Source organism: Hypomesus transpacificus, chromosome 12, assembly GCF_021917145.1.
Source record: "Hypomesus transpacificus isolate Combined female chromosome 12, fHypTra1, whole genome shotgun sequence".
In the NCBI taxonomy this organism is placed as follows: Eukaryota; Metazoa; Chordata; class Actinopteri; order Osmeriformes; family Osmeridae; genus Hypomesus; species Hypomesus transpacificus.
This window is the reverse complement of record NC_061071.1, coordinates 2,294,774-2,314,240: the sequence shown is the minus strand read 5'-3', so window position 1 is coordinate 2,314,240 and position 19,467 is coordinate 2,294,774. Positions and strand designations below refer to the sequence as shown.

The window sequence follows — 19,467 nt, the reverse complement described above, 5'->3', positions numbered from 1 at the left end:
AATCTTATATAAGTAATGTTCAGCTAGTTTATGTGTAGCTCGTACAAGTACAGTACATGCTGTGCATATAAGTGGTGGTAGCTGTCAGAAGAGATGCAAAAAAAAAGCTGCAAAAAGCATTTGCCCAACAGCGGGCGTTCTGCAGTAAAGTACCTGCCGTGCGTTAATCTCCTTAGGGACTGTGTGTACCGGCAGACGATGCAGGTTGCTGGACTTCACACACCAGCCCTGCAAAACACAACACAAACATGAAGATCTCCTCAAGAAGACGTCTCCTGTGTTGAGTCTTCACGAAGGGTGCCAAGCAGTTGAGATGGAAGGATGATGGAATGGAATGTCGGAACCTTCTGTGGGTCCAGGGTGAAGTGAGGCTGGAGGTGGGTTCCTGCGTCCAAATGATTGTCGTGGTCCACCTCGCACATGTTGTAGGTGGGGTTGCCGATCTCGACGTTCAGGCCTCCATTCATCACGGGCTGTCGTTGAACCCTCTTCCCCCTAGATAGAAGTGGGATTGGGGGAGGTGTGAGATGAGGAATCCTCTGGGTGATCAGATGTCTATAGGCAACACTGTACTTTTTACGTCATGTTAAGATTTTTAAGGGATCAGAAAAGGCACACATCACCTTTGCTTTCTCTTGCATAGGATGATCCCTGTCACCATCATCACAATGAGAATCACAAGGACCACAAGAGGCACAATGATGGCCATGTTGCCTGCAACACAGACCCAAATCAACAATAGTAGGAAAAACATCAACTCAATTAAGGTTATGTGCTGCATGGAAGAGGGATCTGTGCTGTTAAGTCCGGAGAAGGGAGAGAGAGACAGAGAGAGAGAGAGAGAGAGAGAGAGAGAGAGAGAGAGAGAGAGAGAGAGAGAGAGAGAGAGAGAGAGAGAGAGAGAGAGAGAGAGAGAGAGAGAGAGAGAGAGAGAGAGAGAGAGAGAGAGAGAGAGAGAGAATGTGAACAAGAAAATATAGATGGAGGGTGAGGTGGGAGGACTCACGACTTACCATCGCTGTTGCCAGAGCGATTGATCTTGGGAGCTGCCTTCTCACACTGTGTGCCTGACCAGTCACCTGGACACCTAAGAAAGACAAAAAAAAACGATGATACACTGCCCACTGAGAGAAGCCTCCAACATGCCTTGTTAATGCCACACACTGAAGCATGTCTCTGTGTGTTTAAGTGTGCAGGAAGGTTAGGGGTTGCTGTGGGTGATGGAACAGTCTTTTCCAATTCACACAATATGATATGTAATTACAGAGCGAGTGACCTGTCAAGAGCTGTGTAATGATGACATGCAATTGGGGAAATCCGAATTAACTAACTGCTCCATTTAATCAAGTCTTTATTATATGTGGGGGGGCTGTGGGTGGAAAAAGGAATTGTGACAGCCCCGGATCTTGTAAGTGACAGAAACATACACGTCTTAAGGTTATTGAAAGGGGCAGGAAATTACCTCATGTTGAAAGCACATATGAAAATCAGTTGCGAGGGTAAATGATTTGTGTGTGGGCTGTACATTTTGTTTGCTGCGAGAGACATACAATTCACACACGGGAGAGACATGTAAACAGATGGGAATGCTGTGAGTGTCATCGGCTGGATGCTGTTGGGATGTGAGAGGGTGAGTGCTGCTCTCAGTATGGGGAGGAGGAGGAGGAGAAGAAGTAGAGAACCTACTTGCACAGGGGTTTGTTTAAGGCAGTTAACGTGCAAATCCCTTTATTCTGACAGTAGTGATCACACGGGTCGGCCCGCTCGTCACATCGCAGACTTTTAAACCCAGCCGTGCAGCTGCGGGGGGAATCAGATCGAGGAGCGACGAACAATGAGAGATACACAGAGGAAGAAGGTCAGCAGAGAAACAGCACGACACGTTCTCACAGTCCATCAGCCAAGGGTGTGGAGTATGGAATCTGATGGAATTGCCTGTGGTGTGTTTTATATAAAATGGAGGAACCCTCAGTGGGCCTTTTTGACCAAACCTATATGATCTTTGGAACTTATCTGACTTAACCTTATAGAAACCCTGCAAAGTAGGTTCCTTATTTATGAAAAATATACAATTAATCTGCTTTCTTTTTTACCTTTTTTTCAAACTACTGGTGTTTTTACATAGCTCCTTTCTGTTTTAAGATTGTTGAGAGACAGAGCACTTGGGAATTGCACATGACCCACTATGTGCGAACAACATTAGTGCACAAGCAACCGAGTACTAATATCTAACTGGATGTTTGTAGAACAAATAAAGCAAAATATCCAAACAGGAAAAATCTAAACCAAAAACAACATGTTCTTCAGGAGGGGAAACAACACATTTCAAAGCTACACATCTTACTTAGACACACAGTATCCTGTACGATTTACTATCTGCCTCTGGGATACACGGATAAAACAAGAGAATAATCAACAAATTAAAGAGGCTACATTTAGTGATGCAAGACAGAGAAACAGACACGTTGCAGCCTGCTAGTACTCTAAATGAACATTCTGTATCAGGTCTGAACATGTCACATTCATGACATCACTGGATTGTTATATATTCTCTGAGCCAGTATCAGAGTTTTCAATTTTTCATTGTTCACTGATCGAAAAAGGGCAGAAAAGTACTAATTGAATGCAACCTGGAAGCCGAATCAATACTTTTTTTAGATGGACACATATTTCCCAGCGTCGTTAAGGATACTTTTGACCCAGATCATTTGACCTCAACTGTGTGGTTTGTCTACTGTGGGTCTGTCTACTATTCCCCATACTTACGTAACACATTTATTATAGAAATACAGACATTTATCCATGTTATACATACAGACATGCTTATACGTGTACAATATAATTAGCTTATAATTACAGTTGTGGTTTTCAGCAAGGGTCATTCACATTCCAGGAAGACTGCCTGAATGAATATCTTCCCTCATTAAAACCATCATGTCATTACTTACTGGCAAAATGGCAAGCTGGATTCCGAGTCGAGGTGACAGGTGCCACCGTTGTAGCAGTAGCCGTCACACAGCTGACAGCTGGAGGCCACGCTGCCGTCGCTACAGCTGGAGGAGTAAGGAGAGGAGGAATGAGCAGGGAGAAGCTGCCTGAGAGTCTGCTGATGAGGTGAAGCACTTGGCACATACTGAGATTTGTCCACCTCTCCTCCAACCAGAATAGCACAACAATGCAGTAAAAATGTGTTGGCCTTGATTGACTGACCATGCCCAGCCACAATGACTATATTAACAAAGGGTGGCACGGGAAGAATATAACGATGTTCAGGTCTACATATTGCCCAAGATGACTTTAAATTACTGTTTAAAACGTTGAAAAACTCCAAAATTATGTATATATATATATATATATATATATATATATATATATATATAAATATAAAAAAATTGACATTGAGCAAAGCCTTTGATTAGATTAGTTATTTCTTCCAATTGGTCCTTAAGTCATATTTTCACTGTGGGAAATTTCCATAACAAACTGCTAACTTTTTAATAAGGTAAGAAATAAAAAGCTGTCGTCTGCGCTTCTCTGATTATTACGAACACTGCTGATGAATGCCGCCTATTTATTTAGAATTCTCGATTTGAAGTCAGAAATGATCTAGTTTGTTGCATTATTCAATGTTCCCTCATTAGTGCTACTCTTCAAGATGAGCTTCTAATTTTTGAGCAGTACTGTTATCTAGAAGAGGACAAGAGGACTGGAAGAGTAACATCCAAAGGCATACTTACTTGCAGGCCACATTCTCAGTCTCAGGATCAATGACGCATGGAGATCCTCGACATTGCAGACACTTATCCACTTCACATTTTGCACCCTCATATCTGGCTGAGCACACACACTCCACATGGCCCATGCTGGACAGAGTGCACGCCTTCGCATGCGTGCAATAATGATGACATATATCTAGCCAAAGGGTAAAGAGGAAGGCTTTTATCAGTCTCCTACCAAATAATTAACCCACATCATAACTCTCCCTAGATACAGATATTTATTCCAAACTATGTGTGTGTGTGTGTGTATGTGTGTGTGTGTGTTTAGGGGGGTGGGACTCACGGTAGAGACAGCGCTCTCCAGTGTACTCTGCCATGCAGCTACACAGAGGCTGGTTGCCCAGGCTGACATCACACGTGCCACCGTTGAGGCAGTAGCCATCACAGACGCTCCTCTCACAGACGGAGCCTGTGAAGCCCAACGCACAGCGACACGTAGGCCTCCCTTCAGAGACAGAGAAACGGAGAGGGAGAGAGAAAGACAGAGTGAGAGAGAGAGAAATGGAGAGGGAGAGAGAGAGAAACGGAGAGGAGAGGGAGAGAGAGAGAGAGAAACAGAGAGAGAGAGAGAGAGAGAGAGAGAGAGAGAGAAATGGAGAGGGAGAGAGAGAGAGAGAGAGAGAGAGAGAGAGAGAGAGAGAGAGAGAGAGAGAGAGAGAGAGAGAGAGAGAGAGAGAGAGAGAGAGAGAGAGAGAGAGAGAGAGAGAGAGAGAGAGAGAGAGAGAGAGAGAGATGGAGAAGGAGAGAGACAGAGAGAGAGAGAGACAGAGAGAGAAAAATAGAAAGAGAGAAGGAAAGAGCGAGATTGAGAAAAAAAGAGACAGGAATGAGGGTGGAATAAAGAGTGAGAAAGGTGGAGACACATATAGGTAAATGGTTATAGGATGGAAAGTGTGAGTGAGACAGAGAGGTGGAGAGAAAGAAAGAGCCTATGATTAGCGAGAGCACAGAACATTTGAATTTGTCTAAAAAATACCATCAAGCCAATGACCCAAATAACACAATTATATACACAAATAACCACACATGACTCAGTCAAGCATTTCAACTGTGTGCTCGGGCCCATGTTAACAGAGCCAATAAACACACGCTAGCCAGATGTTTTTGACTTCTTTTGCTATTCATATCAGACATTCGCATCCCCTCAAGCGGCTTGGCACATTAGTATTCCGACGGTGCGCTCTCTGATGGTGTAAAGACCAACGTAAGGTTCGCTGCCCTCCAAAACAACCATGTCTATTTACACTGGACCGAGCTGGGCTTGTTTCACAGTGCTCCAGCAGCCTGCTGCCCCTCTTTTTTCCTGCCTGTGTTAAATAGACGCCTGAGAGTTGCTTTGTCATCGTGTTGAAACCCAAACCTATCTACCAGCTCAGAATGGAGGGTGGTATTGATGTCTCTGAGCCAATACAAATATTTCGCCGTTCTCCCCCACATGAATATTTGACATTCTCCTCACTCCGCTGCACTACTGCCAAGGCCTCCACATCAGGAGATAAAAGAAATGATGCGTGCCGTTTATATCCCACCTTTCCATTATTTATTTTGAACGGACAAGAATAATAGAAAGCGCTTCTCTGTTTTTGGGCGCTGTGTATTTGCAGGAACGCGGTGGGTGCTGGACTTTGCCTCCACCATCCAGTTGTATGTTTTAGCAACTGTTAAAATATTAAAACCAATACCAACACCAACCTGCATCAGATGGACTGAGATCTGCATTTTTGGGATGATGCATTCCTAGGCTGATGTTGCAATGCCCTAGAGCCATCCTACTATGCAAATGCATTAAAGATTTTCTAGCCGTTTCCCAATGTCGTCATAATTTGGGACTACATTCTACAGCAGACAGTGCTGACAAAATCAGTGGTGAAACTGGAGCCAGATGATTCAACTGGGCAAAAAGTAGGCGGATTCTGCCAATGAGAGGAGTCTGAGAGCATCTGCAGCCTTTCATTGGCTGGCAGGGGCCTTTTAGCATTCATTTCCCCCACGTTCACGCTTGAGCGCCCCCTCAGTCTCAGAGGATGTCCCCCCAGGTTACAGCGCGGAGCACAACGCACTTACCTAGAGGGGAGCCAGAACATGTGCCGCCGTTCTGACAGTAGTCCTTGCAGTGGTTGACTTCACAGCGCTCCCCGGAGAAATTTGGCCAGCAGTAGCAGCGCGAGTCCCTCTTCTCGTTGGCTATGCATTGCCCCCCATTCTCACACTGGGGACTGCAGAGCTCTCCTGGAAGCACAAGCACTGCAGGGTTGGCGGCTGAGGAGTCGCTGCACCAACCCCTTTTTCGCTTGCCATGAAGGCCGTGTTTTTCGGGACCAGTTCTGACGTGAACGCCTGCATCTCTTAATCCATTCATCCAGAGTTCCACAGGATCAGATCCCAGTAGAGCACATGGACAACCTTACCTGAACTGTTGGTGTCGATGCAGGACTTGTTGACAAGGGTCTTCCCCTCAGGACAGGAGCAGCTGGCACCATTGGGCTTGAGCAGACACAGGAAGTCACAGCCCATCCTCAGGCAGGGGTTGGGCACTGACAGGGGACAATAGGAGAAGGTTAGAGAGTTATGCACTGTTCAGTAGCTTTTCATGTTCCACATAGAACACATTCAAAGAAATAAAGGAAGAACGGTGAAAACAGCAGCATTCAAGTGCATGTTCTAGCCTTGCTGATTCAAATCTTCCGCAAGTTGAGACCAGGCAGCTGTGACAGTATGTAGAGATATCACATTCATCTCTAGTCACCGACAGCAGGAGATCTGGAGACCACAAGTGCCAAGACCAGCACTAATCTGGCCAGCTGGCTTTGCAAGAAATATACTGGCCAGAGAAAGCATAGAAAAAGACCATTCAGATGCACATTGTTTTGATATTCAATGATAAGAGTCAATGACCTCTCTCTCTCTAACCGTCCCCTCTCTCTATCCTGGTCACAAGGCTGTTTACATCCAGTACATAATATTAACTTTGTGCGTTACACAAACTTTTTCAACTGCATTGCTAAAAGAGTGACTATGTGATAAAGAAGTAAAGGTTATATGTCTGCCTTTCAGAGGAATAGCGATGGGATGTTTCCATTGATCATGCCCACGTGCATCACACCACAATGCAGAATAAGGACAAAGACAAGGGTTACCATCCTGCTGCTTGAAGCGGTGAAGGACCAGAATAATGGAAGCTTTTTCAATCCCCAAATGGAGCCTCTCTGCTTGCTGCCTGCCATACTTATGAACCCTGAAAACCTCGTTTCTCATTCCGATCCCATAGATGTAGTCCTCGAACACATCGATTCTCAAAGGATGAGAAAAACCTGTAGGTAAAAAGAAATGCAGCAATTGCAAACACTTGTGTGCAAGAATATTTATATGACTATGAATGTCTAAATCCTTGAGATGATAAGTGTAGGGCAGAGTTATAGAGCTTGGATGTTTGCAGTACAATGGACACAGAAAAATCTAAAAGTGTGTCAAACTACAATAGTCATGTCGAACCCTGTCTCACATGCAAACGTTTCAGGAGGATGTACTGGTGTTCTCACCGTGTGTCCAGCTAGCTGCTACAACTGAGTCCGACCCATCAAAGCGCACGCTGCCAATCACAGACAGCTCTGTATCGGCCCAGTACAAACGCTGGCTGAAGTAATCGATAGCAAGGCCTGTGAAAACGTTTCAAGTAAATGCTCATTATTTTCGTTGTGTCCTATTTCTCTGAGGCTCTGTCCTGTTTCTCAGAAGTTCTGTCCTGTTTCTCTGAGGTTCTGTCCTGTTCTAGGAGGTTCTGCCCTGTTTCTTGGAGGTTCTGTCCTGTTCTAGGAGGTTCTGTCCTGTTCTCTGAGGTTCTGTCCTGTTCTAGGACGTTCTGTCCTGTTCTCTGAGGTTCTGTCCTGTTTTCTCTGAGGTTCTGTCCTGTTCTAGGAGGTTCTGTCCTGTTCTAGTTGGTGTGAGGGCCGGCGTACCACTTGGTCTCCTCAGGTTTTTCTCCACTAAGACTCTCCTCAGGGAGCCGTCCATGGCTGCCTCCTCGATGTGGGAATGTTCACCAATCACGGTCCAATACATCATTCTGGAACACAGCAAGAGCAAGGAGAAGCATTAGCAATCAAATTTTATATCTGGCTTTTTTAGAGACGTAAAAATGTCGAAAATCACAAGGAACCATCGTACCCCTGAACAGGGTTGACAGAGATCGAGCTGGGCTCCCCTGCGATGTCTGTGACCAGCCGGGTGCAGTTTGGTCCGCCAAGCTGACCCACGTTGATAGAATACCGAAGCCTCCTCCAGTGAGCTGTATAGTAGCTGAACCAGTGCATTCTGGAGTGGTCTGTCCAGTAGATGTTCCCAGTCACCCAGTCGGCAGATATGTCTTTTGGCCTCCTGAAGTCAGGACACTGGAGAATCAAGACATGGGTTATGGGTTCATGTTTACAGATTGACTTTGGCTTTCAGTCTCGTTTCACAGTCAATAGACACATTTTGGGTACACAGAGAAGCACACACACACACACACACACACGCACGCGCATACACACACATGCACACACGCCAACACTGTCATATGAGTTGTAGCTCAAGTGACAGATCAGCGCGACAGCCCTCTTTGAAGTCACACAGAGAGAACTCCTCTGGGTCTCCAATCAAAGATTGACAGAGGTATTGAGGGACTTGGTTCTATGCCCAATAAGGGGCATACAGTAGATAGTCAACGTGACATATCTGTGGAGATGTCATCAATGAAGGTAACTTGTGTGTTGAAGTACTTTTACAACACTATGGCCTTCTCGCCAAGGCCTAGTCTTGTATAGTAGAGTATAATGCCAAAATCTTCTCATGAATTGCAATCATTAGTTGCCACATATAAGAAAAAAATCACCAATGGTGTCATTGCCAATGAATTTTAGTAACAGGAAAATAGGGCGTGCAGCTCTTTTAAGATGTAAAGCATGTGATTATGCCGTTTCACTGCTAACATTTTAAAAATCTTCACCTTTCCCTTGACATGAGGAATACAAAGAATACAATAATGATATTACCTAAGAGAGTGTGATATCCTCTACTTACTATGGTTCCACTGTTCACTTTCGCCTGACTTCTGTCCAGTATATCTTTGTAAAATATTCCTCCGGGGTTTAAGTTGGTGGCCCACACAAACTTGTGCTCGTGAACAAGAGCATCCAGTCCAACCATGCGGGCCCCCTCCTCTATCCGGGCGTGCAGTCTCTGTCCGTGGGTTTGCTTAAACGGATACACAAAGCTCCGGATCTCCGTGTCGTTTGCTATGTAGAGAACTTGATCCTCTGGTCCTGTCCATGGAGCCAGAAAGATAGATCCATGAACAAGTATATGCCATGAAGCCCTTCAGGTCAGTGCCCAAATAACAAATAAATAGTATGGTAAAATGACACAATAAAGAAATGCTCACCTTTAGTTATACATTCCCCGTCAATTTCCTTAAAATTACTTTCACAAGTGCACTTGAATGAGCCTTTTGTGTTTGTGCAGTAATGAGAGCAGGTGCCAAACTGAAGGCACTCGTTCACTTCTGTTGAAGAGCAAACAAAAACAAACCAAATTTCATTTGACCTGACCAGCATTACCATTATTTCCTCTCTTTAGGTTACTAAAGTTGACTGGTCCAGCTACAGCATTTTTAGTCAGGCTATTGTATTCATTTGTGTTGTTTCATTTGCATTTAAGTGGTTCAGTCTAGATTTTAGGCTTTGTATTTCCCTTCAGACACTGTTGTTGGGGTATAGCAACATGAGAAATGAAGCAGTATTGATTTAATTAATCTGGATGTCATAAGGCTTGAAACATGGAGGTAAATAATTCAGCAACAAACAAATTCCAGAAATGTGACTACGGTAGACGGCACTACAACAAGCAACAAGACACTGAACCTGGGCATAGGACCAGACTGATCAACGAGGCTTATACAGCCAAAAAGTGCAAAATCCTTGGCTGGCCAAGTAAATCTCCACCCATCTAAATCCAGTCGATGGATTTACAAGCTTAAAAGATAGAAGTGAAGATAAAGGTGCCTGAAAGTAGCATGTTGTAATGACAGTTGCTTTACAGGCCTGAAAGAGCAGCATACAGTAGGTATCAGGTGTCTGGTGACACTCACTGTATGCAGCAGTATTATTGGATTTTGCACTTTTGTGTTTGGGATTGTATCCTGTCATAATGCATATACTGTATATATATCTATATATATATCTATGTATATCTATATTTATCTATATATCTCTATATCTATATATCTATATCTATATATCTATATATCTATATCTATATATTTGCCAAAGCAAATTCCTTGTCAGTGCAAACTTTTATGGCGAATAAATCCCATTCTGATTCTGATTATCTATATATCTATATATCTATATATATATATATATATATATTGATATTTGAAAGGGCACTTGTGGAAACTGAAAGGGAACTGAGATCAAATAGACCTCGTTTACTGTACACACCTTCACAGAGCCTATTCCTTGGGTCCCTCTGAAAGCCTGGCTTGCACTCACAGAGGGGTTCGGCTCTTGTTTGGTTGCAGATGGCATCATCTCCACACAAATTCAGTCTTTCTCTACAGCCCTGTTCCTTGGAAACTGAAATGAAAAGAGAAGCTCAGCCCAGGCCTCAAAGAGACTGGCAGGTGGAAAGATCTGGACAAAACAGCCAGAAGCCAAGATGCCTACTCACCAGTCTTACAATCCTGTTCGTCTGAGCCCCCGTCGCCACAGTCATCAAAGAGGTCACACTGCAGCTCAGCTGGGATACATCGATGGTTGCTGCAGGCAAACTCTGTCTTCCCACAAGGTCTGGGAGGCCTAGCGGTGTCCTCTAAACCAGGGCATGGCACAAGAGTGTATACAGAGGTTACTGCACCACCGGGGAATAGTGCAAACCATAATGGGTATGCTCATAACCTAGATTGAGATGCCCTTCCTCTGTTTGTTGGATGCATCCTTTTTAGACCTAGGAATGCATTTGAATTAAGCATACTCTGGATACGAAACAGGTTCTTGCAAAGCAAAACAAATAGAAAACCGTATAGAGCAGGGTTCCAGCTCCCACTGCTTATCACAGATCACTGCTGATCAGACAGAACCTTGGATGTGTCTGATAAAATGCTTCCTCCTCGGGGGCTATTTCGATTGCTGGTTCAGGTAGTCCTGTCTCAAAATCTATCCAGTTCAAAATGCAGAATGTGTGGAAGAGAGAGAGAGAGAGAGATAGCTGGCAACCCTGGTGTGTACATGGTGCTATAGCATCTGTGAAGGGACTGGGCCGATACGGCGCCACGATTGGCTTACCACAGTCCTCCTCGTCTGAATGGTCGCCGCAGTCGTCCACATTGTTGCACACCTGCTCAGGGTGCAGGCACACTCGGCCGTTCCAGCAGCGAAACGGCCTCGTCGGTGGACACGGCATTCTGCCTGGAGACGGAATAAAGAAGAGACAGTGACAAGGGGCACAAGATGGACATCCTGTATAACCTTCATCTTTCAATCGACGAAAATATCAATCGAAGGCGGAGACCAAGTGAGTAAAAAAAAAAAAAGCGTCTCTCCTACCGCACATGCTGGGGTCTTCGTCGGAGCTATCTCCACAGTCATCCTCTCCATCGCACACCCAGATGTGAAGCTTGCAAAGCGTGTTGTTGCAGATAAACTCATCGGCGCGACAGTAGGGGGGTCCTGCAAGCAATCAGATAAGACACTGGTCTACTGAGAGGTGCTGATCTACTGACCAATACTCGATACACACCATATCATGACAAGTTCAGACATTTCAAAAGTGAACAGCGAACATAGTCTGACAGGATGGAAGAATCCGATTATTTTCACACAAGCAGAAAGAAGCAGATGTGTTTTTCTTTCTCACTGATTAACACTGCCTTTTCCGGCAGCCTTGCAACCAGCACAACAAACAGCATAGCTCTAGGGGTGGATTTCAACCTACGAAAATGAATAACTAAACACGCGTGAATAATACACACTGGCAGCTGCGACACACAGGTGTGATACACAAAGGTGCCGTTCTGATGGTGAAACTATTTCAAAGGGCACAGAGGTAGAATATGGGAGGGGAGGTTGAGACAGGCAACTTTGTATGAACGACGGTGGTGGAAGAACAAAGGCACGAGAGGCCTAGAATAGGGCAGAAGGTCCTGTACTGTCGTGTACACGTCATCGTACTGTTTCACCACAGGAACACAGTGGCGGGAGCCTACCCTGCACACAGCTGGCCTCGTCGCTGTGGTCCACGCAGTCGGAGACGCCGTCGCAGCGCCAGCGGGCGGGGATACAGTAGGCTCGGTTCTGGCACAAGAACTCCTCCTCCGTGCACTCTCTCACACAGTCCACCTGTCAGCACAACGACGACAACTACTGAACGCACACACGTGCATTGTGCAGTACTGCTTTGCCACAGCAAGGGCAGTGTCTATCCATCATGTTGAAGATCCAGTTACCCTTCCCATGAGTGTAATCCCCCAGGAGAGCTGAATCATTGACTAAATTAAGAAAGACGACTCTGGACTTTGATGCCAGTGAAATTGCATTTATAAAGGTCTATGTGTTATGGGAGTCATTAAAAGTCAGATACCTGGAAGCAGTCTACAGACTTTGAACAAAGCGCATGTTTTTAATTACTAACTGATGGAAAAAGCCATAAGGTCAATGTCACAACAATTCCATGGAGGTATTTAATATACCTAAAAGATGGCGACAGCCGTCAGACATTTGCGTGTTTGTGTGTGTTAGTGTGTGTTTGTGGGTGTGTGTGTGTGTGTTCGGGGGGGGGGGGGATCTCTGCTGAGGAGCTCTATGACGTCAGACAGAGGCCAGCTTCCTCAGAACGCACCTCATCTGATCCGTCAGAGCAGTCGGTCTGGCCATCGCATCTCCGGCTAGCTGCAACACAGCCTCCATGGGCGCAGACATACTCACTTTGCAAACATGAGGAGGCCACTGCAAAACATTACCAGAAAATACTCACAGTCCACATTATATTTGCTGTGTTGCATGTGTTTTTATGTCGTCTGATATTGTTTGGTTGTTGAGGGCTATCTTTAGATGATCTCGACGGTATTGTTGAAAAACTATTTCTGAAACATGAGAAATTGATGTGATTTTATGGTGTCTATATTTGTAATTTCACTGGTCAAAACTTCAGACTTCAGTAAGCTCAACTGAAACTGAAGTATGTCTGGAGCCCTTTCATTCTCTTGCGTCACAGGGGGGAAAGGCAAAAGCTTTTAGATGCCTCTGAATGGCTGCCCTGCATTTGAGTAATCTACAGAGCATTTGCAGCCATGGCTGTCCCCCATGGCACCCTACTGAGAAAGTACTCGCTAAAATATTCAAGTCCAGATATGGAAAAAGACCCTTGTGAACTCGTTCATTTAAAATTTCACACCTCTTGTTTGCAGATGGAGCAAAATGTCATGTAGTTATGACTGAGGCCTCTGCTAAGCATTGAACTGCCTCCAAGCAATCTCGCCTCTCCATTACATGACAAAATTAGATTTTCAGCATGCATCATACAGAAACAGAAAGGGGAACGCTGATTTATATGGGCTTGTTTACTCGTGTCAGTTGTCGAGTCTGTTTGTGTCACAAACCTGGAGTGCCTTTCACTGCATTCACAGGTATTCATTTACAGTAACAAAGCTTCTACATAGCTTCCGCATATACACACGTCCTCAAAATACAATCCTTATATGATTGATGGACCTCAGTCCAGAGACAAATAAGGAATATCCAGTCGCTATTCTGAAAATGGGCAAACCATAGCTGATTCCAGGCTCCTGGCAGTTCTTCTCATCTTCTCCCATCTTGCAGTCTTCCTGTCCATCACAGAGCCACTTGCGTGAGATGCAGAGCAGATTGAAACATTGGTACTGGTCTTCTGGACAGGAGTGCGTCTCACACCCTTTCTGTAGGGACAGAAGAAAAAAAAAACATGCAACTTTAGAGTAGCAACCCATTCCTATGGTTAGGGTTCCTATTTGATGTTGTGTGCGTACCTCATCGGAGTTATCACCACAGTCTTTGTCCCCGTCGCAGCGGAAGCGAGCAGAGACGCATTCTCCATTAGCGCACACAAAGTCCTTGGACTTGCATGTTGCCGGCTCTGAGACATTCCAGGGAGAACAAAGAGGTTTGAATTCCTGGCCTCCCATCTCAGCACTAAGCATCAGAGACACTCACCATAGTGAACAGCACCAAAATATATTCCTTTTATCCGCAGTTACATAAACAACAAGAAGTCTTAACAATAAGCTATAGTGTTCTCCTTCCATAGTGAAACCAGGAGCTACATTTCTTGTCAGTTCCAACCCACACCATGTCTGGCTACAGTTGTTTATTGACGTGGTGAAAATGATAATTTTACAGCGGTGACTCACTGCAGTCGTCCTCGTCAGAGTGGTCTCCACAGTCGCTCTGGCCATCACACCGCCAGTGGTCTGGGATGCAGTATTTGTTTTGACACCTGAATTCATGAGGTCCACATGTCTTCTCATCTGCAGGGATGACATCAACAGACAAAACCAGTGCAAACCTAGATCAATGCCATTGATTCTTGTCCTAATGGTCCCAGCTGAATAGAGTATTATCTATGTATCTGTGCATGACTTCTGTAAACGTAAGGCAACAATGAGGAATAAGAAAAGTCTATCGAGGAGAGGAGGATAATATCTTTCCCTCGTTCCCCTGTTCCCCTATTACAATGACAGCCTGCTAATGTCATCTCCTCGCGGTGACTCCAGCACTACACAAATGGGCAAGGCAATTTCCTCTCATCTCACTGTCAAGACTTTTAATCCAGCTGCCAGGAGAGGAGATGAATACAGAATGCATTATTCATTTACAATCTGCGTCATGTTTGAGTGCTTATATTCAGATTTAGTGTGTCATTAGAAGAATCTTAATTTGAACGAAGCTTTTTACTCAGGAACTTCCCACCATGTTAAAAACCGGTATTCCTGGGAAAGATGAGTGAAAATGAAGGAAAGAGATCTAAAGGAAATGGAATCACATAGGATTACACATCAGGTGGAATAATAGAATATTATTATTGGTGGGTATGTGGCTTTTTAGATGTTCAGTCGCAAGACTACTTCATCGTCAGAATTTATTATTGTATGTGTGAATCCTCTTGAGCTCAAGTTGTTATTTGTATCCACTGTACTAGACAATGTTCTGGTTGTGTGAGTGATGAGTAATACATAAAATGTATTTACTAGTGCAGTGACGCAAATAAACCCTCCAACTGGAACTTACATGCAATCATGTACATTCCAACCTGTACAAATCTCAAGGCTCATGCGCAACAGCCCTCGAAACTCTCTGGGTGAAAGATGGGGTCGCTCACCACAGCTGGCCTCGTCCGAGCCATCAGCGCAGTCAGGATCCTCGTCGCAGACCCACAGCTTGGAGATGCAGTGCATGGAGGTCTTGCATTGAAACTGGTCCGAGGAGCATGTGCTGTCAGCTGAGGAAGAATAGGTGTTGAGATGGAATGACTAAAGAAAGTACTGTGGCAATTCAGTGAAGCGTTTCAGTGAAGCGTTGAAAGAAAAGGAGAAGCAATCAACATCCTCCTGCAGTAGCAGGAATGGAAGAACTCTGTCTGTATTACAGGTCAATGCAACTGACAGAAAATTAAAGAATATAAAAATATTAGTGACAATATCAAGGATTCAAAAAATACCCACAACGGGAGAAAATATGTAATTGGGCCAAACTATTCTCCCCCCCCCCCCCTTCCCCATCGCCCCCCCCCCCCCCCCCCCCCCAACTCCTCCACAGTCAGATCCAGAACATTCTCTGTAGTACGGTGACTTCCAGCTCCAGCTGTAACACCTGCCCTCCCAGCGTGATCATCCCAGACTTACCCTCCTCCTGTCGGCCCTAATCTCCACCCTGGGTGAGACTCAGCCCTGGGAAGCTCAGCCTCCAGCAGCAGAAGCCCCAGCGCCAGCTCTAGTCCCTGCCATCCTCCCCTGCTCAGCCCCCTGCTGGGGCGTTTACCGTACGCTTCCTCTAGCTTCAACACCCCCACCCCAACCACCCCAGGGCACCAGGGTTCCACAATAAGCCAGGCTGGATCTGACAGCCGCAGCAGACACATGCACTAGGGGGAGGCAGGGGAGAGGTAGGGGAGAGGCAGGGGTGGGGGTAGAGGCAGGGGTATAGGTAGGGGAATGGGGAGAAGAAGAGGGAGGGGTACAGTAAGAAGTAGAGGTAGAGATAGGGGAGGGGCAGGGGTAGAGGCAGAGATAAAGACAGAGGGAGGGGTTGAGGCAGAGGTAAAGGCAAAGGGAGGGGTTCAGGCAGAAGAGAGAGGGATTAAGATCCACAGGCAGCTTCTTGGAGAGGCCTATCATTAACCCGGTGCTCGTCTCTAACAGAGATTAACATGGACTCTGGGGGGTTTGAGGAGTGACTTGAGCCAAGTTGTCTTAGAAGATGTCACTTGTAAGACAAGTTCTGACAACATGGCAGGTCAGATTACAGGTGCTTTGAAAATCCCCAGGGCTGCACCTCCCCCTCTCCATCATCTTTTTCCTCTCTTTAGCACACACACACACACACACACACGTACACACCCATATGGGTGAGCATGTGCGTGGGTGTCTGTGTATGTGTGTGTGTATGTATGTGTATATATAAAAAATGTATATATATATATCTTTAAATGTCAAGAGACAGAGAATCCAAATGAACTCCAGCGGTCTGAAGTTAAACTAGGTCGATGTAACAGAAAAATGCTATGTTGATAAAAGGCACAAACTCTGTGTCCTCTCATCTCTCCTTGTGCTTGTACCCTATGCACTGAGTCTGTAATTACATTTCTCTGGGATGCTTTTGGTAGCAATAGCAAGGCCCGCATAACAAAGCCCATCACGGTTCTAATGGTTTTGAACAGAGGATCAAATCTGGAGGGAGGGAGCTAACTCAATCTGTAGTTCATGCAATATGGTATAACGATACATTTTGAAATACAACCATATAGCTTCTTCAGGGCATTGAGGAAAAGGGATTTCTCCCTTTTTAGAGGGGAGAAGATATATTGTTCCCCTCAGCCAAGACTTCCTCTCTTTCTTTCTCTCACTCTCTCGAAGCGCAAAAGGAAATGTCAGCAGTGTTAACAGCTAAGCCTTTTTGAATACTCCCTCATTTTGCAGGGTCATTTTTCACCCGCCGAAACTCGCCAATAAAAAAATGTCCCGCTGTCAACCCATTTATCTCCCAGTCAGTCGCCTCTTCAAGACCCTTCCAGAGAAATGGGAGTGTAAGAGAGTGTGAGATCTGGGTGTCTTACGGCAGTCTGTTTCATCCTCTCCATCCCCGCAGTCATCCTGACCATTACAGCGCAGGTTCAGGGGGATGCACTTCTTCTGTTTCCTGCATTTGAACTGTCCTGGTAGACAGATGTATGACTCTAAGAAAAGAAAAAAGAAAGAAAAGGCTTTACTTTCCTTTCCATCGCACAACGTTGTATTCTTTTTACATTTGGAGAATCTTGGAGAAAAAAAAAGAATAATCGTGTAATGAAATTATTGGTGGCTTGAATGAAGGCGCTCCAAGCCTCACCACAGTTGGCTTCATCGGAGTTGTCCCCGCAGTCGTTCTCTCCATCGCAGATGAAGGGGGGGAGAGCGCACAGTCCTGTGCCGCACTGGAACCTCCCAGGTTGACAACGGAACTCAGCTGGGGGGTGAGAATCCACACACACACATATATACAGACACACACACACACACATCTTTCACCTCAGTCACTTAAAAAACAACCAAAGAAAAAATAAATATCTTTCTAACCATCAGATAATAAGAAAGATAAACATTCGTGTCTCCGCGGAGACACATCCTGGCCTGGTTGTAACACAGTGCTGATTGGTTTTCCGCTGGAAGAGAAACAGAAGCGGTGCAGTGCGCGTGCTCAGATGTGAATGATTGTCACTTTAGACTCCAGCAACTCCAGCTGGTCACAGCGTGCGCTGCGCACTACATGGTGTCTGAGGGGACACTCACGGCAGTCTGGAGGCTCATCAGATCCATCGCCACAGTCGTCCACCGTGTCACACCTCCACCAGAAGGGGATGCACTCGTCTGTCCCGCAGCGAAACTGCACCACACAGCCATTAACAAAGACACGCATAAGACCATTCCATGACATGAATCACATGCGTAGTGCAGGGTGTGTACATAAAATACCAGTAGGAACAGACCGTGTGACTGGGAGGAAGTGACTGAAGGAGCCCTGTCTATGAGGGAGAAGGCGCACTGACCTGACTGGCAGTGCAGTTAGACAGGCAGGTCTTAGAGTCGGCAGCCAGGTAGAAGTGGGTGGGGCAGGCACACCTGTATCCTCCTCCTGGAGACAGCAGGCAGAGGTGGCTGCATCCCCCATTGGTCACCTGACACTGGTGCTTGGGCACTGCAAGTGGGACAAAACACACCGCTTTACCCTTGCATGCTTTTCCCATCCATGTACTCTACATACAGGTGGCCAAACAGTCCCAGACGTACAGACGCATGCAGACACATACGCACATGTGCAGACACACACACACACAAAAGCAAACGCACTCATGGGCGCAGACACACACACGCAGACGCACACAAACAAACAGAGGCAGACACTTACCGTCAGGCTGGCAGAGAGGATGGTACACCTTGATGTTCCTGATGGCATGCCAGGAGCCGAGGAGCTCCACCCTCTGAAGCCCGGAGGTTTTGTGGGCACGGCTAAGGGACTTGGACTTCTCGTCAGTCCAATAGATGTAGTCTTCAAAGAGAGCTAGTCCCACCACTCCTCGGATGTCTATAACAGGCACTGCAATCAATTGAAAATGGTATTAATCAGGGAGTCGAAAATGCCAGCAGACACTCGCACACACACTAAGCCACACGTGCCACACACCCAAACGGACAATTGCACCCTTGCTCAGGATCTCCTGATTAATGAGTGTGATAGCCTGTTCTGTCAGACAAGTCACTGGTGCGGTTGCTGTTTCATTGGTAAAGAGAAGGATGGACTTGTCAGAGGTTTGTCTGAGCTGGTTCTCACACACACACAATTAGCATCGCTGCTAATTCAAACCTTGTGCCGGAGAAGTTGAATCACTCTCACCCTAGAATTAGGCTATAAATGATGTTTTCAATTTTTTATAATGGACAATTTGTGTATAATGACTGCATTCCCGATTGGAATGTGCTCATTGTAGTATTTTATTTTAAAGGGTGCAATAATGATCTGTCAGAACAGAATGTTTACAATAAACTCATGTGGGTTATAACAGGGTTATAGGGCAAACATAATGACATCCTTATGTCCTGTACCTTTGTGTGCTTTTGAAGCTTCCATATTTGAAAACAGTAGGTGATTGGAGTCAGCCCAGTAAATCCGCTTGGTAGTGTAGTCGATAGTTAGAGCGGTGGGATTAGACATTTCTGTGCTGCTGAACACCAGCCTGTCAGTGCCATCCATGCCGATCCTGCCGATGTGTGGCTGCTCTCCGTTATCGATCCAGAAGACATATCTACGACGGAAGGAAGAACACTTCAGGTTCATTCATTCACTCTTACTGAACTCTCTCCAGTAATTACTGTTGAGGTGACTGATTGGAGTGTGTTCCCTTTCAGTGGTAGAATGGCTGGACGACCACA

General features: G+C 45.6%; 1 protein-coding gene across 1 annotated transcript in view; it reads right to left on the bottom strand.

The window, feature by feature from the left end:
* Positions 1 to 19,467, bottom strand: part of lrp1ba (low density lipoprotein receptor-related protein 1Ba) — a 69,525-nt gene that overhangs the window by 1,496 nt on the left and 48,562 nt on the right. Inside the window, exons 59-89 of the mRNA XM_047031530.1 lie at positions 19,141 to 19,340; positions 18,446 to 18,634; positions 18,087 to 18,235; positions 17,830 to 17,923; positions 17,390 to 17,506; positions 17,118 to 17,237; positions 15,165 to 15,284; positions 14,197 to 14,313; positions 13,816 to 13,922; positions 13,578 to 13,725; positions 12,651 to 12,757; positions 12,019 to 12,151; positions 11,360 to 11,482; positions 11,099 to 11,221; positions 10,485 to 10,625; positions 10,256 to 10,390; positions 9,199 to 9,318; positions 8,838 to 9,079; positions 7,944 to 8,167; positions 7,736 to 7,842; positions 7,319 to 7,435; positions 6,917 to 7,090; positions 6,188 to 6,313; positions 5,844 to 6,008; positions 4,063 to 4,224; positions 3,738 to 3,912; positions 2,949 to 3,053; positions 1,014 to 1,087; positions 624 to 714; positions 345 to 495; positions 154 to 228 (exon numbers count right to left, since the gene is read on the bottom strand). Of these exons, the coding sequence (XP_046887486.1) occupies positions 154 to 228; positions 345 to 495; positions 624 to 714; positions 1,014 to 1,087; positions 2,949 to 3,053; positions 3,738 to 3,912; positions 4,063 to 4,224; positions 5,844 to 6,008; positions 6,188 to 6,313; positions 6,917 to 7,090; positions 7,319 to 7,435; positions 7,736 to 7,842; positions 7,944 to 8,167; positions 8,838 to 9,079; positions 9,199 to 9,318; positions 10,256 to 10,390; positions 10,485 to 10,625; positions 11,099 to 11,221; positions 11,360 to 11,482; positions 12,019 to 12,151; positions 12,651 to 12,757; positions 13,578 to 13,725; positions 13,816 to 13,922; positions 14,197 to 14,313; positions 15,165 to 15,284; positions 17,118 to 17,237; positions 17,390 to 17,506; positions 17,830 to 17,923; positions 18,087 to 18,235; positions 18,446 to 18,634; positions 19,141 to 19,340 (4,231 nt within the window). The remainder of the gene's footprint in view (positions 1 to 153; positions 229 to 344; positions 496 to 623; positions 715 to 1,013; positions 1,088 to 2,948; positions 3,054 to 3,737; positions 3,913 to 4,062; positions 4,225 to 5,843; positions 6,009 to 6,187; positions 6,314 to 6,916; positions 7,091 to 7,318; positions 7,436 to 7,735; positions 7,843 to 7,943; positions 8,168 to 8,837; positions 9,080 to 9,198; positions 9,319 to 10,255; positions 10,391 to 10,484; positions 10,626 to 11,098; positions 11,222 to 11,359; positions 11,483 to 12,018; positions 12,152 to 12,650; positions 12,758 to 13,577; positions 13,726 to 13,815; positions 13,923 to 14,196; positions 14,314 to 15,164; positions 15,285 to 17,117; positions 17,238 to 17,389; positions 17,507 to 17,829; positions 17,924 to 18,086; positions 18,236 to 18,445; positions 18,635 to 19,140; positions 19,341 to 19,467) is intronic.